A 27,616-nucleotide genomic window follows, 5' to 3' on the forward strand; every position below is an offset into this window, starting at 1 on the left:
ACCAAAAAAACAAAAAAACAAAAAAAACAAAAACCCCGAAACAAACAAACAAAAAAAGAAACAAAACAAAAACAAAAAGACTAATATTGAAGGTGTGGAGAGTTGACGTGGTGGTTAAGAGCACTTGCATAATCATAAGGATGCAAGTTTGGTCCTAACACAGGCATAATATGCCAAGAATTATGCAAATATCTGTAACTTCATCCCCTTGAGATCCAACATTCTTGTTTGGTCTTCCTACACACACAAATGCATGCAGCTGTACACATATGTGAAGACACACATACACACAAACAGAAATAACAACAAAGAGTAACATCTTGAGCTGCTAATAAGACGATGGTATTAACATTGTATCCTAGAGAGAAACAACAAGCTTTTTGCTTATATTTACTTGGAGTGGAATAAAAGCCTGATAAATGCAGTTTCCATAACGCTTATTGGCAAGGGCATAATCTTTACTTGACATCGTTACTATTATGTCTTGTCTACTTAATAAGTATTCAGAGCTGAGCAATTGCTAATTTATTTGACACTTACTGACCATCAGAAAGCACGCGCACACACACACACACAATTTTTTAAACAAGATATTCCAAAAAGAATGCCATTATGTGATTGGGATCACAGTGGGTATCAGGATTTGTATTTAAGTATTTACACGGTGTCTTTCAGTAAGAGCAATATTTTTTAGTATTTAAAAAAATTATAATATTATTACATCATTTCTGCTCCTTCCCTTCCCTCCCATATTCACACCCCCATTACTTTCTCTCAAATTCATGGCCTCTTACTATAATTGTTGTCATACACACACATACACACTCCTAAATACATGCGACCTGCTCGGTCTGTATAATGTTACCTGTACATATACAATCTCAGGGCTAATCAGTTAGTATGGTATAACCAGCTGGGAGTTTCTTTTTGGGTGAAGATTGTTTCTCCTGCTCTCAGCATTTTCCAGTTGCCTGTAGTTCTTTATCTAGGGTCGGCACCCCATGCACTTCCTTCCAGTTAGCATGGCCACTGGTGTCATCACTGTTCAGGTCTTTGCCTAAGCAGCTATTTTGATAAGACTTCATGGATCTAGCCTCTTTCTCTGGCATTTCTATGAGACAAAAATCTCATAGCAAACTTTCTGTTCCTCCAGCTCTTACAATCTTTCTGCTTTCTCTTTCTGAGTGACCTCTGAGCTTTAAGTGTAGGAATTGTGGTATAGACTACCATTTGGGACTTGCCACCACAGCATCCCTTGTTCTCTGCATTTTGATGAGCTGCAGTTTTCTGTAATGGTCTCAATCTGTTGCAGAGCAAAGTTTCTTTGATGATAGATGAGGATTACACTTATCTGTAGGTATAAAGATAAATATTTAGAATGTAGTTAGAAAGTAGTAATGTTGTAGGTTCTCCTCCAAGGTCCATGACTTCACCAGCTTCAGGTAGTTGCCTAGTTAGATTGTACCAAGCATGTTTTCCTTTTTGCTGAGTAGGACTTGAGACCACTTAGAGAGCTGTTGGTTTCCACTGAGGTATGCATGCCACTGTTGTACCCTTAGAGTTTTTGTACTATGCTTGCTGGTCGTTGTTCACAGAAATGAGATAAAAATGATTTATGGATGTAAATGTAAAATCAAAGCCAATAAGGGTCCTAGAAGATAATAAAATAACAAAAATTTAGATGATGTTGAATTTAGTAATATGTTTTTAGACAAGAGCAAAGACAAGATCTGTGAAAGAAAGAGTGGACAAGCTGAGCTTCATTAAAATCAGAATGCCCTGATCTGCTAAAAGCATGGTCAAGAGAAGCCACCAGTTGAGAGAAAACATTTGTAAAACTTATCTTTGATAAAGTACTATTTTTAAAAGGCTGCAAGTAATTCTTTTTTTTTTTTTATTAATTTATTCTTGTTACATCTCAATGTTCCCCCCCCCCATTTGTCCTCCCATTCCCCCCCCCCCCATTTCCCATTATTTCCCTCCCCTATGACTGTTCCTGAGGGGGATTATGTCCCCCTATATATTCTCATAGGGTATCAAGTCTCTTCTTGGCTACTTGCTGTCCTTCCTCTGAGTGCCACCAGGTCTCCCCCCCCAGGGGACATGGTCAAATGTGAGGCACCAGAGTACGTGAGAAAGTCGTATCACACTCTCCACTCAACTGTGGAGAATATTTTGACCATTGGCTAGATCTGGGAATTCTTAAAGCACAACAGTAATGAAATAATTTCCTACAAACATAGAATGAAAGCGAAATAGACAGCTTACCAAATAAAAATGAATGAAAATAAAGAAATTTTCGACCTGATTTGTCATCAGGGAAAATAAAATGAAAACAGCAATGACATGAGTAAACTAAACTGATGTCTACAGCCTCGGACAATGACATAATTGTTGGTGACCATTTGGAGTCACAAAGATTCCCATCTACCACTGAAGGCAGTGCAGTATTACGGTGACTTTGGAAGGTAGTTTGGCAGTTGTCTTTGGAATTAAACATATTCAGTTTATGATTTAGTAGTTGCATACCTTGGTATTTACTCAAAGGACCTTACATTTTTAAAATTTATTTTAAATTTTTAATTAGTTTATTTGTTCACTTTACATCCTGGTAGTAGGCCCTTCCCTCCTCTCCTCCCAGTCCCATCTGTCCTTTCCCATCCCTCCCCTTCCCTATTCCTTGGAAAAGGGAAGCCCCCTACCACCCACCAGCCAGCTCATCAAGATGCATCAGACCTGAGCTTGCCTTCTTCCCCTGTGACCTGGCAAGGCAGTCCCACCAGGGGCAAGTGATGGAAAAGCAGGCAACAGAGTCCATGTCAGAGACAGCCCCCTCTCTTCTTACTAGAGGACCCACGTGAAGCCTGAGCTGCCCATCGGCTACATCTATGTAGAGGACCTAAGTCCAGAGGACCTTAAATTTTTTATCTGTACAAACCTCTGCCCACAGCTATTTATAGCAGTCGTTAACTTTTCTTGGGGAGAGATGAATAAACTTCTTTTCACTTGGTGTATAAAAACATTAATGACAGATTCCATCAAAGACCAGCTTAGCAAACCTGTGAGTTTATTGGACTTACAAGCACACTGACAGGAGCAGACATGACTCAAGACCAGCCGTATCACTGTAAATCTCACCTCGTCGTGGATGACTGCCCCCAGAAAGTTATGTCATAGTCTCATTTTCAGTCAGCTTTCCACATCGTTTGTACCCTTTTCCAAGATCACTTGCAGCTGGATGAGTAGCAAGAGGGAATAACGGCTGGAATCCCCAGGTGAGGTAGGTGGGGGTCCAGTGACATCCCCTCCTTGCACTATGGAGTGTTCACAGTTCTGTTCTTATCACTCTAGACCTAGATATGTCTGTAGCGTTTCCCTTGTCTCATCGTCTTGGCTGCCAGGTCAAGGTTATATCTCAAGATGGCTGAGGGATGTCTAGAAGAAAAAGCCATAGCTGTTTTAGTCATAAAGGCGAGATTTTTAGAAAGCAGGTGACTGAATAAATAGCTGCAGCTTATCCAGCCAATAAAATACTCAGTGTCCATTATGAATGAACTATGAAACAAGACGGAATAATGGCAAGTGAATGCGGAAGAAGTGAATCTGAAAAAAATTACAGCTGAGCACTTCCAACTATATGAATGTCCTAGTAATGGCCACACTGTGGAGACCCCAAGATCACTGTTTGCCGGGGACTGTAGGGTGGGAGGAGAGGGACAGGCAAACACAGAGTATTTGGGGCATAAAAAAAAAAAAAGCAGAACTGCTCCTGTTATATAAAAACAAAAAATAAAAATAGATGAAAGCACAAAGGAAGAACAGAGTGAGTATCTCTGTTGACATGAAAGAATCACTGCATAAGAACGCAGTGGAAGACAAGGGGTATAGCACTCTCTTGCAGAGAAATTGCAATTAGTAATTACGGAAGGAAAGCGGTAAATATAGAACCACTCCAATACTGCGGTAATAATTGCTTCAGGCAATTAGCAAAGAAAGTTGGTAGCTGGTCTTTGATACTTTGTGGGCTCTTTTCCCCATCCTAACAACCCCCCAAACCATTTTCTCCCCTTATCACTAGGTAGAAGAGAAAAAAAGATAGGGGTGGGGAACCTAGAATCTAATTTTTTTCTTCTTTCTTCTTTGAGCACAACTACTAAAAACCGCAACTCCAACGGAATGACCAACAATCACCCAGTCCACTTCTCAAGCTCTGATATTTATATACCCTTTGAAAAGTTCCCAGAATTCCAAATACCACACAATCACAGAAACTATCTGCAGCTGGCAAAGCCACACTGCTGTTAAGAGCAGGAGACAGCTAATAGTCAGCTGCTGCAGACAGCCCTAAGTAGCACCACACCTGGCATTAAAATGAAAGCAAATTATTGTTAATATTTCTGTGTTTTTAAAAGAAACCAGAATTTCAGAATTACCACTACAAAAGCCCAAAGGAGAAACAGGGTACATGAATCTCAAAGTAGCTGCTCAAGACCAGCCTTTTGACAATAGAGAAACTGCCAGATACCACTTTCAGTAAGGGCTCCCCGATACCTTGGCTTCATGCATCCCTCCTATGTTGTTAGCAGGAAACACTGGGGCCCTTTTGTGGGCTCTTAGTCATATCGAAAAAAGAAGGAAGCTGGAGGATAATGTTGTTTTTTTTTTTTTTTTTTTTTTTAATCAGTTTGCAGTTTGAGAGAAAAAAAAAACATGCATCCTTAGAAAGAGAAAGCCAACCTAGTCTAGAAAGTGGGTAGGGTCAGCTGTGAGAGTCAGAGAGCTGCTGTACTGTGGAGGAGGGATGAAGGGAAAGAGAGAGGGAGGGGTGAGTGTTAGGGCAAACTGACTTCCAGGTTTGGCCAATGTCTGCAGGGGAGTGGTAGAAGGAAGGGAAAGAAAAGTTAAGATTCAGAAAGCATGTGGGCTTGAGGCAGGATACTTGCAGGAATCGTTTAGTCACGTGGGACCCTCTACTGCACTGAGCAGCACATATCCCCTTTCAATAAAACAAGGGCCAGTCTCCCGGAATAGCTCCCTAGCACTCCCTAACAACTCCTCTTCTGACCCATCCTGGGCCATATGCTAGAACCCCAGGCAGTGCTCCCATCTGCCTGCACTGCTCTCAGGCGTATGTGCACTTTCTTTGCTTGAACATCATTTGTAAAAAAAAAAAAAAAAAAAAAAAAAAAAAAAAGGCAATGCAGTGTGTGTATGCTATTACCTCTTGTGTGTCCCAGGGAACTCTAACTTTATGACCTGTGGTCTTGCTGTTTTAGGCTGCGCTGATTAATTTCTAATATACACCCGGCAATAGACTACATGACTAATAGATTAAGTCCTCTAGTTTTTGTAAAACTAAAATTATAGCTCGGAGGGGTTTATTATGTAGCTAATGAGATGATCTAATTCAGCAGCATGTTTTCTATAAACAAGCTTTGTTCTAAGGGCTCAGTTTGCCAAATCTCAGTTACTCTCCTTTAAGTAAGAAAGTAAGTGCTCACCGGTCTAGAGCTGTTTGTTTACGTTTTAGTCTTTGGAGTAGAGGGAAGTTTTTGTTCAAAGTCTTTATAAATCCTATTGTCCTCCAGTTTGATTAATGACAGTGAAATGTGTTGGGTATCTCATTTTTCTTGAATACGTTCTCTTATTCACAGCTTTCATTGTGCCTGGATCAAGGATAATTCATCATGGATATTTTTAGACACAATTTGAGAAGCTTTTCTTCCGCTGCAGGTCGGAAGAAGATGAGCTTGTGCCTTGATTTTATCTCCTATGCTCAGAATACAAATTATTCCAAACTAAGATTTTGGTTTTTTAATTATTCAAGGACTAAGTGCAACTAAATAATGAAAGGTTAAGTACAGTTTTTAAAATTTATATTATTTAATAAGCATAGCACATTAAGTAGCTCTAAGTAACCCTTGTGATGATCTGACCGCATTCAATATATACTTGTATTTGTGTAAGAGTTGAAACTATTATATTTATAATAGTGGTAGATGGCTGTATCAGAAGTTGCATCAAAACTTGATTTTTTAAGTTTACTTTCTCTCTCTCTCTCTCTCTCTCTCTCTCTCTCTCTCTCTCTCTCTCTCTCTCTCTCTCTCTCTCTGTGTGTGTGTGTGTATGAGTGTTTTTGTATTTTTTGTGTGAGTTTATGTAGTAGTGTATGTGCGGAGGACAAAACAGAGAATTCAGTCCCTTGGAACTGGAGCTATAGACTTCTGTAGAATGCCTAGATTATTAAATAGGTCCGGGGATCAGAACTTTGGTCTTCATGATTGGGCATCAGGGTTCTTAACCATTGAGCAGTCTCTTTAACCTACTAATGTTTAAAAAAAAAACAAACACAACAGTAAACAGTTGCCATTCCCAAAGTTTTTGTGGATTAGGAGCTTAAATTTTCTGTGCTTATTTTATTCTATCAACTTGACACAAACTGGAGTCAGCCAGGAAGGACGTGCCCCATGGGCAGGGCTGCAGCACACTTTCTTCGTTCATGACTGATGTAGGGAGGGTCCAGCTCACTCGGGCCCCCGGCCAGTGGGCTTAGGCTCTATAAGAAGCTAGCTGAGCAAGCCAGTAAGTAAGCAGTGTTCTCCCCCGGTCTCTGTTGCAGTTCCTGCCTTAGCTCTCCTCAACGAAGGACTCTAACTTATAAGGCAAATAAACCCTTTCCTCCCCAGACACGGTATGTACGCACTTACTCTTCTTGGGTCTCTCCAGTGTGGTAAAGCATGCTAGAAGGGCATGAGGGTAGGTGATGAGGAACATGGCTGCCTTCAAGGCTTGTCCCAGCATAGGTATCAAGGTCACATTTTCCACTTAACATTCATAGTAATTACTAATGAGTTGTTTTATTAGAACTACAATCACCTTCTTAAGTCTTAAGATCATACATTTTCACTTAAAATTCACACTAATTATCAATATAGTTTCCCATTTTCTTAGGCATTTAAAAACTATTAATAATTGCTCTTGCTCACTAAATTAACAGATTTCAAGGCTTACCATTTTAGCGATAATTTATTGCTGTCAAAAATACAGCTTTATGTTTAAGTATCATAGAATCTGAGCACAAGTATAGAAACAGGTGTTTATTTCAGTTTATCTTGAGTTTTTACCAATATTTAAAAAAGAACAATCCAATTAATAATAACAAATCCTAGAACTTGCCTTATTCACATCACTCACAATGAAATTCTGTTTAAGGATCATGTTATTATGCATGATGACATAATCATTAATCACATAGGGGTCAGGGCGTCTGAAATATTATTCATTTTGGTATTTAACTCATCTCTCAATGGCTGAGGCCACTGGACAGATTTGGGTCAAGTAATGAGGCCAAATTTCAAGACATTTCCACTACATAGAACCATGAGTGAATTCTGAGTTAAGCTGCATTATTTTTCTTGTCCACGAGCAGATGTCTTTCGATCTTGTAGTGTCTTCAATTTCTTTGTTTGCTATTTCAAAGCTTGTTGGGTTGATGTCTGTCCCCTGTTTGGTTAGGTTTGTTCTTAGGTATTTTTAAAGACTGTGGAAAGTAGACTATTTTGCTGATCTATTTCTCAGCATCTCTGTTATTGATATATAGATACTGGCATCCATACATTGTTGTAGCCTACTGTTTTACTGAAAGGATTTATCAGATTAGATTTTTGTTTGTTTGTTTGTTTTTTGTCTTTTACATATAGGATAGTATCACCTGTGGATTTTCCTTTCGGGTTTTTCCTTTTCTATTTGTATCCCTTTAAGTTCTTTCTCTTTCCTTATCACTCTAGCTAAACCTTTCGGGATTATGTTAAGAATAGAGAGACATTCCTGATAAATTCCACTAAGGAATATATTTTCTAAGTATTCTCTCAGAATCTCCTGGATTTCATTGATTATTTGTTGCAATGTGTCCATTTCATTTCTGATTTTATTTATTTGGATGCCCTCTATCTTTGGGTTAATTTAGCTAATTTTGTTTGTCAATTTTGTTTTTCTTTGGAAAAAAAAAAAACACTCTCATTGGTCCTGGCATGGCTCATTGAGACTCCATTTCATTCATTTGTGCCCTGATCTTTATTATTTCTTTCCATCTAGGGACTTTGGGTTTGACTTTGGGTTCCTGTTTCTCTAAGACCTTAAGGTCACTAGGTGACTCATTTGTCTTCTAATTTTTGGATATAAGCAGCAGTCTATCTTATTTTTTTTAATGTCTTTCTTTTGTTGGTTTGTTTTTATTATATATTATTCAAAGTATTACTAAATTATTATTTTTTTATATTTATGTCTCCCTTTGAACTACCTTTACATATTCCACTTATTCTAATAGTTGCACTTTCATTTTTACTTGACTTTTAAAAATTTGTAACTTCTTTCCTGAGTTATTTAATGACACACTGATTATCCTATTACTATGTGTTTATGTGGTTTCAGTAAGTTTTTTCTGTTGCTTCTAATTTATATCACAAAACGCACAAAATTTATGTTAATTCTTATTTGATAAGACCTGCTGTACTGCATAGAATGTCATCTATTTTGATAATATTTCCTGGCTGGCCAGAAAAGATATATTCCGCAGTTGTTGCATAGAATATTCTATAGATGTCTGATGAGTCCATTTCCTGGATGAAGCAACTTAACTCTGAAGTTTCTCAAATTGATTTTCTTTTATCAGAGTGATAACACAGTCACACTAGTTGAAAGCTATCAGTTTTCAGGGCTTACATAACATCACTCCATGTTTATGTTGCTGTAAGTGTTTTATCTGAAAGAGAAAGGTCAACTGTTGTTCTTCTAAGTAAGTTACTTGCATTGTAAGTAAGTTTGATTTTTTATGTAGCTTTTAATAAAGTTTCTTTGTTTTGCAGTCCATGCATTTTAAATTATAATGTCATGAGGGAAGGCTTCAGGTCATACTAGGAGTTGTAAATGCCTTTTCTAGTATGCAAATATTTATACATTTTCCCAGATTTTGGAATTTTCTGCTCTGAGGTCATCAAGTAAGTTTTCTATGCTTTAGCCCACAAATCAGTTCCTTCATCCATTTACCTCATGAAGTCTTAGGATTGGTCATGTCCCAGCGTTGTCATGGTCATGTCCCAGCGTTGTCATGGTCATGTCCCAGCGTTGTCATGGTCATGCTTGCTTCATTTCTGTCTTAATGTGGTGTTTTCTTGATGTTGTTCTCAAACCTCCACATCCTTTCTTCTCCTTGACTTAGCCCACTCCCCACTGTATACACTCATTTATCTGCTCCCCACTGTATACACTCATTTATCTGCTCCCCACTGTATACACTCATTTATCTGCTCCTCACTGTATACACTCATTTATCTGCTCCCCACTGTATACACTCATTTATCTGCTCCCCACTGTATACACTCATTTATCTGCTCCCCACTGTATACACTCATTTATCTGCTCACTTGAACATTCTTCGAAATCACTAGTCCTTTCAAAAATCAGGCTTTTGAATTCTTCATCCAGTACTTCAGCCACATCACAATCTTCAGTTTTAGTTGTAGAGGGTTTGTGAAATTCAAAAGAGGCAACAGTGGGACGATTTTGTCACGTTCTTGTGTCTCTGTGCTGTGGTTTGTGCATATTTTGTGATAGACCTTTCTTTCACCTATCTTCTTATAGTTTGTTTACTTATATTTGTCTTATGTGGACAGTCTCCTCTTTGGCTTACCTTTGCCATTAATGAATGCTCAGAGTACATATCTGTAGCAAAAACAATGGTTTGATGATAGACTAGCTTTGATTATGAGCCTAGCCTTTAATGGCGGAGCCATCTCTTCAGCTCATGAGAGACTAGTTTTCAAGTGAAGTAGAAAGCAACAGGATGGTCAACTCACATTACTGATAAGGTTAAAAAATGAATGGATTCCATAAGATACTAAGATGACAAGATAGGATTCCAAAAAGCATTAGTGTTAGAATATTCATCATTCGTACATCAAAAGGAGGAGACATAGAAAGGAAATAAAACAGAAAAAGCAAGTCAGGAATAAGCATAAATGTGTTTGGGAAGAGGCCACGGAGTTTATAGTGACCGTAGTAAATACAGACCAGGCTGAGCAGAACCAAACTGAGACAAAGAAAAGAATAAAATGATTCAATGAAAAAGTATAAAAATAATACATCGGATAATATGTTGTTTTCCATACACAACAAGGTGTGGCTTTTCATTCCTTGGGGCTGTTTTCTGGAGTTCATTCTCTAGGGAGAATGGCAGCTGCTTGTCTGTCTGGGGTCCAAAAAAGTTAAAACCAGAGAGGGCTGATTGCTATGTGAACTTTTCTGTCTTCCTCATTGGGTTGAAAGTCTTTGGAGGAGCTGCACTCTGCACTCTACCTGCTCTTCTCATCCCTGATATCCCTTCCTCTGAGTGAGTGGCCTCTGGCTTCTTCTGGCTCTCAGTGACTAGTGCGTAGGTTGCCTCTTTGGAACCATCACTGGAGCCACTGGCTTCCTTTTTTATTTTATTATTTATTTCTTTGTTTGTTTGTTTATTTATTTATTTATTTATTTTACATAAATGTCTTGTCCATGAACCGAAGAGAAGCCCAATTCACATTACATTCATGATTAGAATTTGTTGTCTATTATGGTCGGTTTTAATGTCAAGTTGCCACAAATTAGAATCACCTCATTAAGAAGCCTTTCCTGAAGAGCACTCCTGATTGCCTTGATTAGCACAGCGAGGTGCACGCCGACTGTGGGAGACACTTTCTAGAAGCAGTCCAGATAACAAGGGGATTTTGGAAGGAAGTTTATTCTTGCATTTTTGTCCCCTCGGCCTCCCCTCTTGTTACAAGTTGAATTCTCCATCGTTCCTGCCTCTGTTGTGTCCTCCACCGAGAGTAGGACAAGACCTTCCAAACATTTATCACGGAACACAGACCAGTGGCTCTTTAGGAACTTCCATAGCTCCCTGTGCCTGGTTGGTCTCCTGAGGTACCCTGCCTTGTGGATGGAGTGACTACTAGTCATTACCCTTAGTGCTGGACAGCTATTGGAGGACAACTCCGACTGTTGAGGTACCCAGCCTTAAGGACCGAGTACAGCTTTTGAGGAGGACAGATTTTTAGAAGCCAGCCTGACTCCATGACAGCCTTCACATTCAGGCTCAGGCTGACCAGGCCTGAGTTTCAATTTCCCAGAAAATGAAACCCCAGTCCCTGGAAAAACAATAAATCAAGGGCAGACAGACAGACAGACAGAGAGGGACAGAAAGGGTAGGGGAGAGTGAGAGTGTGTGCGTGAGTGGGTAGGGGTATGCTGTGAAGTTTGGAATTATAAAAATGGAGGGGTCATTCACCTTTGAAGCCAAGAGGCTTAGCTGAAAATTGTCCCTCAGGTGGCTTCCCTTTGCCAAACTCCTAGAAAGGTAAAGAAATGTTACAGTGGGTCTCTTTTCTGGTGTCTGTTTGGCATGATCCCTGTGTGCAGGGACCCTGCACAAGCTTTGGCTTTGCCTGGTGCCCATGGCCGGCTCCTTTCTTTCATTTCCTCTTCCTGACCACTCTGCTCAGTGCCCTATGCCAAGGTCCCTGATGGACTCTAAAAACCTGAGTTAATATTTTTGGACTTTTCCTGATAACTGTTCATAGCTGCCACCTGCCAGTTTCCTATCTACTGAACTTTTCCTGCAACTGTGCATCATATGATGTTTCGGATTGACGGAGATGCGGGGTGGTGACTGGTTTGTGTGCATGTGTGCGTGTGTGCGTGTGTGCGTGTGTGCGCATGCGCATGTGCATGTGTACATGTGTGTGTATGTGTGTGTGAATGTGTGTGTAATTTATCCAGTAATATAAAATAACTTGTCTGTGATTGCTTAGCATTTCTTTGAGATAAGTGCTTGATATTTTACACTCCTTTTCACACTCACCATCCTCTTTAGGATCACATGATTATGGCTACTATGGTTGTGAAGACATCAAGGGGGTCTGTCAGATTCATGAAACAGAAAATCCAAAGATCCAAAATCATCCTGATTCTTTACTGGCATCCACTATAGTGTCAAATCTGGTTTCTACATAGAAGTTACAATTTCTAAGACTGTTCTGTCTGTTGGCTTGGGCCTTGATACCTATGATTAATAGTCATTTGCCAAGGCCATTTATTTATAAAATTCTTTCCATTACAGCCTCTTTATTGTTTATTACCTAAAGTTTCCAGTAATTGTTTGAATTATGATACATAGAGTCTATTTAAAGCGTTATTAAGGACAAGTACTTTTAGCTTCAGAAACACTGGGAAAAAGGTGTATCCTGATAGTCTCAATTGTAAAAAATATTAATGAATGTACAGTTCTTTAATAAGAATGTCCTGAATTGCTTTCTTACATATATACGTAAATATACATCTATGCTTACCTTTATATAAATATACATTTATATATGTATAGAAAGCCAAGGGAAAAATCCAGTTATGTATTATTGCTAAGAGATGGACTACTTGTAGAAATTGTAAAGAACCCTCACAATTCTTTGGTATTTCAGTTGTAATAGCAGATATAAGTCAATTGCTGTCAGTTTTATATCAGAATATAAGAAACTAGGTAACTTTCATTCACCGAAAGGTTAAACATTTTTATCATATGGGATCACTTCCTGCTTAATTGTTCATCTAAAGTATCTGGAGAAAGTGAAATTGGCTTCCTTAATTTTTCAAAGGGTATCGTAAACATTAAAGATAACCAGGGCATATCAAAGGATAGTATAGGGCATCAAAGTTATAAAGGGTGCTATAAATATGACGGCATCACAGGACATACATATCAAGAGATATCATAAATATGAATATTACCAAATGGTATCAAGAAATATCATAAGTTGTCCAATGGTATCATAAATATAAATATCAGAGGTTAACATAAACATCAAAGAATATTACAGAAATAAAAACACCAAAACATTAAATCTTCAAAGGGAGTTGGCAGAGCCCTGAGATTATGCCACAGATACCCAGAGGGGTTTACTCTAACTGCCTAGAGTATAAGAAAAAGAATAGAATGTGAGCCTATTTTACATGTTCTGATGTAGAGTTGCACATGGCTTTGAGTTTGAAATGTTTGATGTAATATTAATCTCATTATCTTTCTTGATCCCCATTGCCTGGAGGCTCCAAGTGAGGAAGCGTTACTCGAGTTAATAGTGGTTAGCCGTATGGACATTTTACCCCTTTAGGAACCATTAGCAGATGAAGGAGAGACAAACCTGTTTTGTAGGATCCCAAGAGTGGGATCTGAACGGTCTTGTGAGAGAACAGGTGAGGTTAATCCACTAGAAGACCAACCACCTCATGTGGGAGCTTGATTGTTGCCAGCTGAAAAGATCCCGTGAACAGACTCTGGGAGGAGATATATAAATGAGCCCAGACCCAGAGGCGGGGCCTTTTAGAGACTTGGGATAGTTCTGACTGTTCATGGCTCCACTTCGAGATGCTCCTAGAGAGAACCGCTTTAGGGAAGGCTTCGGGGCTCCAGCTCCTGCTGAAGTTCCGGGTTCTGGTTACTCCAGGTTCCAGCAGAAGAAATCCTGCTGATTACGCCAGGAGAATTGTTCTCGGAACTGATATCCTTATGGTTTTGTTATTGTGTTTGTTAATCCTCTTTCACTATTGTTTTGGTTAGTTGAGTTATAGGTGACGTATGCTCAGTTGATAAGTTGTAATAAAATATATTGGTTAAAAAAATTGAGCCCACAAGCAGATTCTATCAGAGAGGAAAATTAGAACATTTCTTTTTCTTTTTCTTTTTCTTTTCTTTTTTTTTTTTTTTTTTTTTTTTTTTTTTTTTTTTTTTTTTTTTTTTTTTGGTGACTAAGAAATTAGGGTGTTAAAGCTCTTCTCTGAAATGTGTGCAGTCAGGTCCTCTCTAGAGCCTATGTGAGCAAACACCAAGGGGTCACAGGAATACTTAACAGGAAAGAAGGAGGGGATTTAGTTCCCAGAAGAAAAGAATGGAGTGAAAACAAGTAAGAGCTGGAAGACAGACAAGAAAGCCATAGAGCTGAGCAGTAGTGAGACCTACCAGTCTCCAGTCAGGGTACTAAACCTGCCAAGTACTTAGCCTCTGATTTTGGTTTTTTGTTTTGCTTTCATTTTATATGTACCACCAATGTGTTGAGTTCCCATGTGGGCAATTTCATTTTGAAATTTTGAAAGGCATTTTCATTTTGGACTTACAAAGTGTTTCTGCAATGAAAAAAAGGTCAATATAGCAACCCGATATCCTGAATTATTAGGAGAATTTATGAGTGTACAGGTCTGTAGTAAGGGATGGCTTGAATTTGTGTGTAGAAAAACACTGTGATTGTATCTGTAGATGCATGGACACATGAAATCAAGGACAGAAAGGCTTCGGGTCACTTTGGGTTATCCAGATTTGTTTGATCTTTTAGATTAACAACATGTCTGTGGACTAAGAACGATTGCTGCATTTTCTAGAGAAAGCAACTGAGTATTATAAACCAGCCTGACAGGAAGTGATGGAGAGACCCATAAACCAGCCTGACAGGAAGTGATGGAGAGACCCACCCCAAACTCTATATATATTATCACTGAGGTCTCTGCTCAGTTTCCCCTCATTCTCAGCTTCTTTGTCAAAGCAGCTCTTCACGTAAGCCCCGGTTGCACTCCAGTGTTTTGCGGTAAATTAGTGCCTTCTTCTCTTTCAACATGAGTTGACATTTCTCATGTGACCTCTGGTTTAGGGAATGACTTTGCTATAACAAAGTGGCATCTTGCCAGTGACCTCTGGAGGCCGAGGGACCATCATGTCAACAGAGCTCACTGCACGGACTCCTTGTGCTACGTGAAGATTTGGTGTTTACTCTTAGCAGTGAGCTTCCATTATTGCAGGAGGCAGAAGAGTTCAGGATCAAACTGTAGGTGAGAAACAGGTTATGTTTCCCAGAAGAGGAGCCTCGGGGGTAGAAAAGTTCTTGCAGGCTTTTCAGAGACCTTTGGACAGATTTTGTTTTTTGTTTTTTGTTTTTTTTTTAAATTATAGTCCGCACATATATAGATCACAACCAGCTTTCTAAACAATCCCATGATCCAGAAAGCAAGCGAAGGTGATAACACAATGGACAGGACAGCTTCATTCCTGTCGTTCAAATTACTCTCAGTTGAATTATATTCATTTTGTGTTACGCACAAGTGCATCCCTGTTGACAAAGGGATAAGATAGAAACCCAAGGTTCATAGTCATAACAAAAAATTAATGAGTGTGCAGTTACTTGATTAAGATAGTTTGAATTAGCGTGTTTAGAAAAACCTTGCAATTAAATCTATCTGTTGCAAAGTTTGGTTCAAAATATGTGCCTCAGTTCTCTGTAGCAAACTTTACCGATGTGATGGCCATATGTTGTGTTTTTCTCACACCATCATTAAAATACTCGTAAAAATGCATATCTAGAGAGCCAGATGTTTTATTTTTATTGCATTCTATTTTCTTCACATAGTTACGTGGTGACTAAAATTTTGTGACTGTTCTCCCTATATTTATGTAAAGACGTTTATACAGGTATACATTTATATTGCTAGAAGCCCGTATAAAATGAATATTTTGAGTGTGGCTGTGTGCATTTATTATATCTTAATTAGAAAGTACTTTCTCTTGCCTAGAAACCAAATGATCAGAAACCTTGGTACAATGACGATCACTCACTTAGTCATTTCATGTCTCTCCCTGACTCTTCTCTTCTGCTTTCAGAAATATTGCTTGTCAAGAGCTTGATATAAAAGAGATACTATTTAATGAGGCACACACAGAAACATTAAAACAGATCTCAATTCTCTATGTACTAGACAATTACTGTTTGATTCTTTGACCAGAATATGTTTTTACTAGTTGGAATCAAAATCATTGCCTGGCCACTATATTCTAGACTTATTTTTCCAAGTAGTATCTGCATATAAAAAACTGTAAAAAAAAAAAAGTATGTTGCTCCAGATTTAGTGGTTGGATAAGAAGGCAATGTTTTTTCTATACTGAAAGTTGAAATGTTAAAATCACAGAAAGGGTAATTTCCTAGGCCAGAGCTCTCTTTTCCAAGACAGTTCTTGTTGTGGTCAGTAGAGTCTATGATTCTAGTTAAATCTGAATTTCTTCAATATCTGTGAATTTCTTTTTATTTCCAGTTGCTCATTGAGGAGACTAAACAAGAAATTTGTCTGTTCAATCACTTTCATAAAGAAAGAAGAGATTTATATATTTATTATATAAAAAGGAAACATTTATTTTTATATTACATATATTATATTATTTTAATATTGTTTATGTTATTCTACTAAATTTTATATTTTATATAGTTTATAAGTATTTATATATAATAATTAGCTTTTATTTTTATATTATCTTATATTTAATATATTTTATATTATATTTATATAGTATATATTTATATGAATATAAATAGATTAATTTTTAAATATGTTAGGGAATGAAAACTTAAATTCAGAGGAAAACAGTGTTTTTCATTTTCATTTTAATTTTCTTTTGCCTTTAAAAATAAAAAAAAAATTGGTTCAAACTTACACTATAAAAAGGAAGCATAATCTTTCTTGAAAACTTATCTTAAATCTTTTGTTTTTTTCATTCTTGAGAAGTTTTCCCCAGCTTGGAGGGGATACCAACTTTTAAAGCCTTTTATTACTTCTTTTCTCAGGATGGCTACAATGCATTCAGTAAAACTTGCTAATTCGATACACTTTACCCGTCTGACCAACTCGGTTATTACTCACTCTGAGTGAGTGGGTGAGCAGGTCTTTGCAAGACTGTAAATTACCCTGAAATTCCCATACTCACGCGCTAGGATAATCAGCTGCTTTATCGAACTGGCTTTTGTGACACGACTGTGTCATCTGTGATGGGGAAGTCTGCATGGTTGCCAACATCTTTGAGGACCACACGTCTTAGAGTGAGTCTGGTTTCAGCTCTTTGAAGTCATGTATTTCTTTGGGACTTTGGAGACCAGCGTTGTTTCTTTTTGAACCAGCTATCCAGTCTACATTTCGAGTTGAATGTCTCAGAGGGGTCAGGACAGCTGATAACCTTTACTCCAAATATCTTCTCATACCTATCTGATTCATAACATATCAGCTCCTCGTGCTGCAGGCTGATCTTAGGTAAGGAGGTATTAGCAATTGGTGCCTCATTATCTTAATCCTAGGGTGGTGTCTCTCCTCCTTGTAAAAGAAGGGAGCTGTTGTTATTTTTGCTCTGAGTTAGCTTCAGTTTCCCAATTTATGGTGTCTTTCCACCTTGGTTTAATGCATACACTTGAGCATTTTCTTACTCAGGGTTGCTTTACAAGGGGGGGGAAGTTAGGAAATAGGCCTTGTAGACATGAGGACCTGGGTTCAAATCACTACTCTGAGGACCATTAACTGTGTGACCCGGAAAAGAATCTTGCCTTGTGCTTCCTCATCTATGCAGTGGCAAGACTACTATTGAGCTCCTGTGTTTATCATATAGATTAGCTCCTGTGTGAGATTAGCATGCCACTAACATATAGTCATTATCTTAAAAACAAACCAAACCTAACCAGGAACTCATCATTGATGCTAACCGGCCCAAAAACGCAGCTTGGTAGCTGTTCTCATCATTTCTGTTTCATTGTCAAGTGCACATTTTGTGGGTTTGAAATGAGGATTTTTAGGATCTCAACCTTGAGGCCCACCTCATTCCCACAGCATCAATTCTACTCTACTATTCGTGGAAGAGTCACCAGGAGCTTCACTTTCTACATCCTCAGTTCGCCATCATCTAGATCCCCAACCCTCCATCTTTGTCTTCTACTTTAAGCCAGCTCTTTAGAGCGGTAGTTCATCACATACTCTGGTGTACAGAACGCATTGGCAATCCTTCATATCCCCTAAGGCATCCTGCCTATTGTAGCCCAGGCGACCAGCATGTAGATGGACCCTGGCTGACTGTATAATACAGGGTAGTGAGGGACTGGTTCTCCTCAGCTAGGAGTAGCGTGGGGGTGAGTGGAAGGGCTGGGAAAGGCCTCAGTGAGGAAGTAACACTCAAGCCAGCCTTTTAAGAATGAACACAAGTCTTGGGCAGAGGAAACAGGACGATGAAGTCCAAAAGTGAGCAGTCCTCTGTGGCAGCACGGCATATGGCAGGGGATGGCTGCAGACACAGTTCTGATGGAACTGGCAGGAGCCAGCTGTGAAATGCTTTTGGTGCTCAACCAAGAAGCCTGAAAGCTGAGCCTTCTTTGGTTCTTGTGAATGCATTTGGGAAATCATTTTTTTTCTTTCCCTGTATGTACTTCTAAAACAATCTCTAAAGTGTTTTCCAGATCCGTAAGTGAACCAGAAAACCCTCTGTTGCTTTTTACATTTAAAATTAATTAATTAATTAATTATGGCCTTTCCTCTCACGCCCAGCCTGTGGTATGGGAGGCAGAGCAGTGTAACGACAAATGTACGAACATGCAGCATCACTTCCTGTCTACTGTTCTCACTAGCCCTGCTTCCAGCCAGGTCCGCTAATACACGCTATGACATCTCCAAGAGTCACTTTCTTCTTTAAAAAGGAGGATAGTGGCGCTGTCAGTACAGGATGGCCCCTTTTGTGATTCCGTAATTGCTTAGTAGGTGTTTGCTAGTCATCATTTCCTAAGCAATAATTAACCATTTACTGTGGAGCGGTGCCTGTGCTCGACTCTTATTACATGGTAACAAACCACACAGACTAGGCCCTGGTAATCTGCTGATTTATTCATTTTTTTAATCACTGCTATTATTATACAAGGGATAGCTTCAATAAATACTGCTAAAACAAAATGTGTTCTAGCCATGTGAATGCCATGTATATAGGGTTGGATCCATTCTTCTTCTTTTTTTTTTTTTTTTTTTTGGTTCAGCTGTGGAGCATGCTACAGGACTGGTTGACTAACAAGAGCTGTCATGTGCAGTGTTCCTGCAGGTCCTGAATTCATGCCATCATGCAGCCTTGGTCGTCTCATCATTCAGCCTATATGCTATAGACAGAGGTGGGTCTGGAGGGCTTAGGTATGAGCAATCTCAGAAGGATGGCCATACCCTCCCAAAATGAGTTTGGGACTTAGTCAACTCTGGCTTGGCTGGGCTTCTCCTAAAACTTGCAGTCATGAGATCTTAGGAAAAAACTCCAGATTCTCGTATCCTGTGATAAAATCATCGTATTTTCCTGCTGGGGAAGTAAGCATGTGAAAACACATATTGCTCAAGGTGAAGTAGGCAGAATAGTTCTTTGCTTGATAAAGGAACCTCTTGATCTCCAGGGAGTAGAGGCATCACCAGAAGATAAAGGGAGTGCAGGTAGATATGTTCAGAAATCAATCTCAAAGACAGCTTGGGTCTGCTGACCTCTGACATGAACAATGGCATGACGGAAGCACATGGCAGGTGCTCAAAGTGGCATGATGCTAACTTTAAAACAACCCTAAATGTATTGTTTGCAGGAATTGACTGGTTAACAAGGTTTTGCTTCTGTTTGTCTTGGTTTGGTTTTTTAATGTTCGTTTTTTCCCCCTTCAAGACAGGTCCTCACTCTGTAGTCCTAACTGTCCTGGAACCTGATACAGAGCCCAGGTTGACCTTGAACTCACAATGGAATGCTGGAAGTACAGACAGGCGTAGCCTTGCCAGTCTAAACAAATTTACTTTTCATTTTCCTTATGTTATTCTAACTTTGTCTCTGTTTATTTGCTCTTCGCTTTATCCTTTTTGCTTAGAAATGTTTTTAGTAGCTGTTTTTGGGGGGTCCAGATTATTTTTTATTAACCATTAAAATTTTTCCTCAAGAAAAGTCTTAAACTCTCTGTCCCAGCACCTTAACCTATATTCAGGCCTGGGGTACAATGCTGTGTTTTTCCCAGTAAGATAACTACCTCTAACCCCCTGGAACGTTATTCCTCCTGTGCCTTTTTGTTTGTCCTAATACTCACTTTGGATTTTTGTCTGTGTGAAGTTCATGACCCTTAGTTTATGTAGGCCATAGCTTCCAAGACTAACGTTAGTCTTTTTAACGTTAGACTTTTTAAAAAATCCATCTTTGAAAATCTCCCTTTAAAAGAAATTTACAAAGTTAAAGAAAAATACTAGAAGTGAATACAATCTACACAGATGCTGAAGTCAAGATATTCAGAAGTGGGCAAAGTTTGAAACCTTTATTATCAATGTCTTCCAGCTTAATTAAACTACTGTAAATTATACACACACACACACACACACACACACACACACACACACACACACATGAACACACGCACATATATATTATTTATATTGTTTGTCCTCTAAGGAAATAAATAACACATACGCTATTTGGACCAATTACAACGTTCCTTCCCATGCAAAGGGCTATCTTATACATACAGGCCATCTTATGTATATCCAGGAAATTACTCTTAAGAAATAGATCTCCCTGGAAGTTATGGATTGTAATATGATGCATTCTCTTCATTGAAAAGTAGAGGTAGTAGATGAAGGCTTCCAATCAGTAGGACAGCCTCAGAGGCCACTAAAGAGCACCATCCTGGGATGATACATCTAGAACCAACAAACAGCTTTTTTGGAAGTCATCTGGTACATCTTCAGCCCACCTCTCTCCTCTCTGTGTCAGTCACGTGATGATTCGGGTCTATTTGACCTAAGATTTTACCTGACTTAGTAAAGCTGCTAGTTTGTGCAGTATCCCTCAGTGCTTAGGATCACATCCTGGACCCCGCTCTATCTTCCCAAATAAGCAATGTTTCTTTTTAAACCATTACTGATTGTGGTAGCAGAGAAAAAGAGCAAGGAAACAGAAACTGTAGTCAGTCTCAGAAACTGTGGTAGTCAGCTAAATCTTAGCTCTGTAGCCTCCAAAAGTTGAAGGGGAACACTATTTCAGAGGTTTTCTGTCATTCAAAGACTACTTTGCAATTTTGTCTAGAAAAAAAACTTAAGGGCCACATTCTAGATATTCAAGACTGCCTGGTGGGTCGTGTTTGGAGACACTTCACAGTAAGGTGAGCTAAAGCTGAGGTAATAGGCATGCTCTATCATGGTTACAGTCCGCCCCAGGCTGCCTGCCACCAAGCTCCCATGGCTGGCATGGAGACCAGGCAATTAAATGACCATTTACTTTTGGCTTAAAGGGAGAATTCAAACAATGCTGCAACTGATTTGGCAAGTTGAATTTCAACCAATCAGGTCAGGAAGTAAGAATCAAAGATGAATTTGATTGACCTAAATGGTGTATTTGTTTTATCAGTAGTGATTATCCAGCACCACTCATACATGTAGCACTGTGTGTGTGTATACATATATACATATATGTACACACAGTGCTATACGTACACACATATGTATATATGTACATATATATAACATATATATATATATAACCATGCATACTCTCATAGAATTTTTAATCTAAGTGAGATATTTAAAATAGCAATAAGGCAAAAATACAAAATATTGGTGAGAGAGAGAGAGAAAGAGAGAGAGAGAGCGAGAAAAGCAAAGAATTATGATGGAATATAAAGAGAGAGAGAGATATCTGATGAGGCCATTTAAAAGGTCTTGTGGAAGAAGATATCACTGTGGAGCCGGTTCTTAGAGGTGGAGGCCTTCATGAGGAGGACAGTATCTTAGGCAGAGAGTATAGCAGAAATATTCTGGGTCACTTTGTGTCCCCTTTAAGCTATCGCTAACCACAACCGCATGGCCTTTCTGTTACCTTCAACTGACCACCAGATTTTGGCACTGTGCTTAACGTTGTAAACTGTAATAGGAGCTGGAGCGCAGCCAGCAGAGTCATGTGCCCCGAATCAGAACATTACATCTAAGGCTCCAGTTTGGAGCTTCCATAGTCTACCATGCAACCATGGGCTGAGGAGATTTCAGCTCTCTACCTGACTTAAAGCAGCTTGGTGACACTCAAAATCCTCCTGGGGCCACTGTCTGAGTTCTGTCCTAAGGAGCCTGTAAAATCCCCAGTGCCCTCTCCCTGCCGCAGCAGGCACTATACGTAGGGAAGGAGGCAAAGGGATGTAGGACTAGTCCTACTGGCCCTTCCAGGGTCCCGCCTAATTCCTATGACGCGCCTAGTGCAGGTGACATGTCCTCTAAGGTGTGGAGAGGCAGTTAATTTCTGGAGAGTAGGAGGTGTGGGCTCACCTTTTGTTTGTTTTACAGTGGGGCATTTATCTGAATGATACTCATTCTCCCTGGAGTGTGGACTTCGCACATGAGGCAGCAATTGGCACTATTTTACAGTAAGCGCACGCCACTGAGCAACACGGAGCCGGCTCCTCGTTTCTGAAGACACTGGTTGAGAACAGCATCTTGGTTAAGGATTTACTGACAGGAAAAACAAATCCATCGGGAAGAGAAGAGCTGTGGCTCTCTTGCCCCAGGCCCTACGAAGCTATGCCGTGAAAAGGTTCCCGACTCATTGGCACGCAGCAAGTCGGACAGGACACCATTTCTCTTGAGGCCTGGTGGAAGAGACAGGAATTTTCTTGTTCAGGGTGTCTGAAGGATGGCTTCCCAGATTCATCAGCTTCGGATCCTGGTGTGGAAAAACTGGCTAGGTGTCAAAAGGCAGCCGGTGAGGAGTTTTGTTTTATCATTGTTTAAGGTGGGGGTGTGGGGAAACGAGATGGGATGTTAATAAGAGACAGACAGAGAATAGCTTAGAGGCATTTTTCAAACGAGAAAAACGACACTTAGGATTCTTGCTTCCATCCGTCTTTTAGCTGATCTGCACGTCTTAACATGCCCCCATGGCAGCCTTTTGATTTGAGCAAATTAGAGAAAATTGGGACAGTCCCTGGGCAAATCAAAGGATGCACGTTGTGACTGGATGAACTGGTACTGGTGTAGAAGTCTGGGTTCAAGCCAATGTGCTTTCAGAATTTCTTTTAATGACATTAGCAATGGGGTGGATTTCTAATGGGATGAATGAAAGGACAGCCTAAACGCGTTTGGGATGGAGAGGGATGCTCCACAAAGTGAAAAGTGGTAAGAACTTGGTTGAAAAGTAAGATAGGAGATTGAAGGCTGCTATATGGAAAAGCTTCCAGAAGAATTAAGTATCTAAAAATCATTTACTGAGAGAGAGAGAATGAGAGAGAGAGAGAGAGAGAGAGAGAGAGAGAGAGAGAGAGAGAGAATGAGAGAGAGAGAGAGAGAGAGAGAGAGAGAGAGAGACCTGTTTTTAAGAGTATCACTGAGTCACTTTGCTGTTCTTTTCACATCTTTTTGTCACTCTTACATTAATGTTTGCTTTTTAAATTACAAAGCTGAGTTACTCAGAACCCCACTGGGTAGCATCAGAAGGACTGAAGAAGGAACAGCCTGTGAGGAATGTATTCAGAAGCGTGTGTGAGAACTAGAATTACAAAGCACACTGAAGCCACTCCACTTTAGAGCAGTCACTCCAACCTCAGTTGGGTAACCAGAAATGCAAATCCAATGCATCATAAAGCCCAATACTTAACCCAGGCTCCTTATCTCACTGCACACTGGCTTGTGGAGCCTGAAATCCCAGCATTCTAATGTATGTATTAAAAAAAAAAAAAAAAAAAGAATTAGTTATGTGGTTGCTAACCTTAGGGAATTTGATAAACAGGGTTTTAAATCATAAAGTGTCATGTGGTAACTTGGGTGTGATGGACATAAAATGATGAAATCACTGACTTTTTGTTGCTGTTGTTTGTTAACTGTTAAAACAGCACAGAAAAATAAAAAGTCCCCTATCCTTCCCACGTGGGTGAATCTGGGTGTCGTTCAGGGTAACACAGTCCTAGGTGTGTGGAGGTGCCAAGGATGAGTCCGGCTCCTTCCATGATGATGTCACTTGAGCACTGGTTTTCCCACTTATGAAATGGGCACAAGGTCTGTCAGATCTATTCTACAGTGTGTAAAGATATTAATGTGGACCTAGATACCCAGTTGCGCTCTAATGAGTATGAACTGCTAAGGGATTTGAGTAACATGGGTGTCTTATTTGAATCAAATTAATGATGGAAGGAAATCCATGGGAACAAAATATGAATAAGAAGAAAAATAATTATATAAATTTATATATTCAGTAGTCAGAAACAAAAACCAAAATGGAAATCAAAACTGGTATATTGTTGATCAAATCAATGCTAAGTTTGCATGTTTCCTAGCAGTTTCTAAAAATTCAATCATTAACCCCTCCAGCCCCCCCAAAACACACACCAAGATCTCAAGTGAATATATTTTCCCTAATTAACCCTTTAGAATGCAAGTATCTTAATCTGTATATTCTGAAAATGGTATTTCAAAAACAGACTTTCAGATTCTAGAAAATTCAAATTAAGGTGTGTGATGCTGGAAATGGACTGTTCTTACTGAATGCCAAGGACAATGCCTGTCTTGCCACTATGTCAGCCTTCCTTAAAAGAGGCTTCATCATAAAACAAAATGGAGGGAAGGAAAGCCTCTATAGAAAGATAATGGAATCTCTACATTGCATTCTCTCTGCAGAAGCAATGGTACAAGAAAGGAAAAGAAAGACATATCTTGTTAAGGCAGACTGAGCACTCTTGAGGAAATACAAATGCATGTGCTGGGATAGAAAATGTCACAAGAATTACAGACAATTATATGATTTGAGAAACAACACGAGAATAAGATATAATCTAAATATTCGTCTGAAGTATAATTTTGGGGAGGGGGTCAACCTCTCTTAAAAGTGCAATCAAAATAAATTTCACTCTTAATTAGAAAACTAAAGATGAGAATTTTGAAATATTTAGTTATGCAGCTTCCAATTTTACAGAATTCCAGAGAGTTCAAGAACTTATCCAAGGTCATACCATGACTTCAGTGTCAGATTTTCCCCAGTCACAATCTGTTATCTGTGTTGCTATGTCTTTCTTTTTTCTGTGATTTTATTTACCCCGTTTTTGCTGATCTTTGCTCCGAGTTCAGCCCCCCAAAAAAGAGTCCATATCTACTATGCAGGTCGTAGATGTTTGCTATTTATTTAGACAAATGCTGGTAATATACTTCTCAGTTATGTTGGGAAATGTATTCTACTGGAGGAGGGGAATGTGTTACCTACCAGCAGAAATGGGAGGCAGTAGAGAAAGTCAGTCAAAGGCAGTTGTTACCCTGCTGAGCTTGCAATTTACAAATAATGGGGAAGTGAAGAAGAATTCCAGAAGAGAGGCACAGAAACAGGGAGGCTCACCCAATGAGATACTACTTAATTTGATAGGAAACAGACATGGGACAGCAGAGAGCTGTGGCCAGAAGATAGGCTTATACAGCATAAGGGCCTATCTTCCATTGAGAAGATGGGTCCTAAATAGGGGCTTGAAGTCTTTTCAGAAGAGGATTCTAATATCAAACTTCTGACCTGAAGAAGAAACATTAATGTCACTTGACTACTTTCTATTCTAAGTGCTTGGCTAGGGAGCCATACTTACGCTCAGTTGGTGACAGAAGTAGCTCCTATGGACATTGCCACATTTGCCAAAATGACATTTTGAATCAAGGTTGACCCCCCCTCCCTCTCTGTCTACCCTTTTTGTCCATCTTCCCTTCAGACTGACTACAGAAAGAAATGGGGAAGCCTTCACATGATTGATCTGTACATTTCAATAAGTTTTAGATTAGACCCAGTTGGGATTGTTCTGCTCTCAAGGTTTCTTTCTACATCAGCTTAATATAAGTAGGTCCTGTACAGTCCACTCTGCTGTGTGATCCAGTCTGCTAGTCCTTTCACCTCATGGAGATGGGCGGGGCACTCAATCCCTTAATTCCTTGTCATTGTTCAAGTTTTTCTTTTCATTTGTTGATTATGGCACCCGGTACACAGCAGACATGCATTCTAAAAATTCAGTCAACAAATGCAAAGCAAATGAGATGAAGGTGCTTTAGAAATTGGAGCAATGAAGAGGTTTGCTTAATGCCCAGCAATGATATGTCATTTACAGTATGGCGTGGACGTAAGAAAACTCTACCATGAAATGCGTGGCTGTGTATGCTAGCTTTATAGATTAATTAAAAAAAAAAAAAAAACAACTTTTATTACCAACTCGACAGAGTATGTTATTTCTATCTATATCACAAAGTATTTACCAATCTCCAAAAGCCCAGCCAACTAAGATGTCCACCGCATCTATACTGCCTTATTTTGAAGGCAGAACTAAGATTTGTTCCAGATTTAAGATACTGAGCTCTTATTTTGAATGCGATTCTTGGGATCCTTCTTGTCTGATAGGGAAATGCAAAATGAAAGGGACAGAGGAGGAAGAGGCAGCACATTCAGAGTATTTTATGTTATGAAAGGTTGGACAACTTTTATTTTCAAGTTTGTAATAAAAAGTTATGATTCTAGATTATAGGAAGACCTCTAAATGACTTTCAATGCTCTCTAGCTTTGAAATAATAAAAACTCTTTTATTAGTCTCAAGGATGAACTAATAAAAACATAATATTCAGATAAAAGCAAGCCAGAGTTCTGTTCTGTAGTATTTAATCTATATAGCTTAGTGGATAATTGCACTGTGTGCTGAAGCCAGATTCTAGGTTCAGACATCACTTCTAATGGCTTTGTGGCTTCTAGAAAGGCTTATTTAGTCTTCTTATGTTTTCCCATCTACAGGATGAAACCAACTTGTTGTATTCAGTGAGGTACACAAGCTAAGTGCATGTTCTAGGCAGTCAACACATATTAGCTGTCATCCTTCAGAATCCTATAAACATTCTGACATTAATTATAAAAAGACAACTCGACCATAATATTTCATTATGGGAAAGATTTTATACATAACACACATATAATTTATTTGCATAAGTGTATGTGCATATACAACGATACATGTGTGGCAGTCACAGGGCAATTTGCAGGAGACAGTTTTCTCTTTCCATCATGTGGGATCTAAGGATCTAACTCAGGTTGTCAAACATGGAGGGAAGGCTTCTTTCTATCCACTGGGCCATCTTGAAATTCAGGGAAATACAGTTTGAAACAAGGTTTGGTAGAGAGTTGTTGAAGGGTCCCTAAGAGGGAAAAGATATTTTCTTTCTTTATATACTTGCAGAATTCTCATGGGCAGACAGACCAAACTAAAATAATTCTCACGGGCAGATGGGCCAAACTAAAATAAGTGAGTGGCGAGCAAAGGAAGAAAGAATTTTATAACAACATAAGCAAAAAGGACAGACAAAATTCATTGTTCAATAACGTAGTCTCACAGGGCAGTGGGCTTCCTGCCAGTAGAAGCATTCAGAATGATGCTGAACAGCCACATGGCAGAGATGCTCTCTCTAACTGTTGATGGATCATTTGTGTGATCCTGGGATAGCCTTCCCTCTTTCCCACCCACGAACATTACTCAAATGTTTCCTTTACTTGAAAGATTTCTACCTCTTCTTCCCACTCCATGAAATGAACATGCCTTTTCTTCTGTCTGGCCTTTCACGATCTTTAAGATTTTTCTAATCATCTTTCCTTGAATTATCTTCCATTCAGACGCTATTCTTCCTATACCATAGCATTGCCCATTACATTCACTTGGTATTTTTTTTTAATGTTTCCTCTTCTCAAAAGACTGAAAATTTATTTATGTATCCT

At 39.1% G+C, this 27,616-nt stretch overlaps 1 protein-coding gene across 1 annotated transcript in view; it reads left to right on the forward strand.

The window, feature by feature from the left end:
* Positions 1 to 22,074: 22,074 nt before the first annotated feature.
* Abca12 (ATP binding cassette subfamily A member 12) overlaps positions 22,075 to 27,616 on the forward strand; it is a 157,447-nt gene continuing 151,905 nt past the window's right edge. The window contains exon 1 of the mRNA XM_051154135.1: positions 22,075 to 22,609. Within this exon, the coding sequence (XP_051010092.1) occupies positions 22,541 to 22,609 (69 nt within the window). The 5' untranslated portion in view covers positions 22,075 to 22,540. The remainder of the gene's footprint in view (positions 22,610 to 27,616) is intronic.

The sequence above is a fragment of the Acomys russatus genome, chromosome 12 (genome assembly GCF_903995435.1).
Source record: "Acomys russatus chromosome 12, mAcoRus1.1, whole genome shotgun sequence".
Lineage (NCBI taxonomy): Eukaryota > Metazoa > Chordata > Mammalia > Rodentia > Muridae > Acomys > Acomys russatus.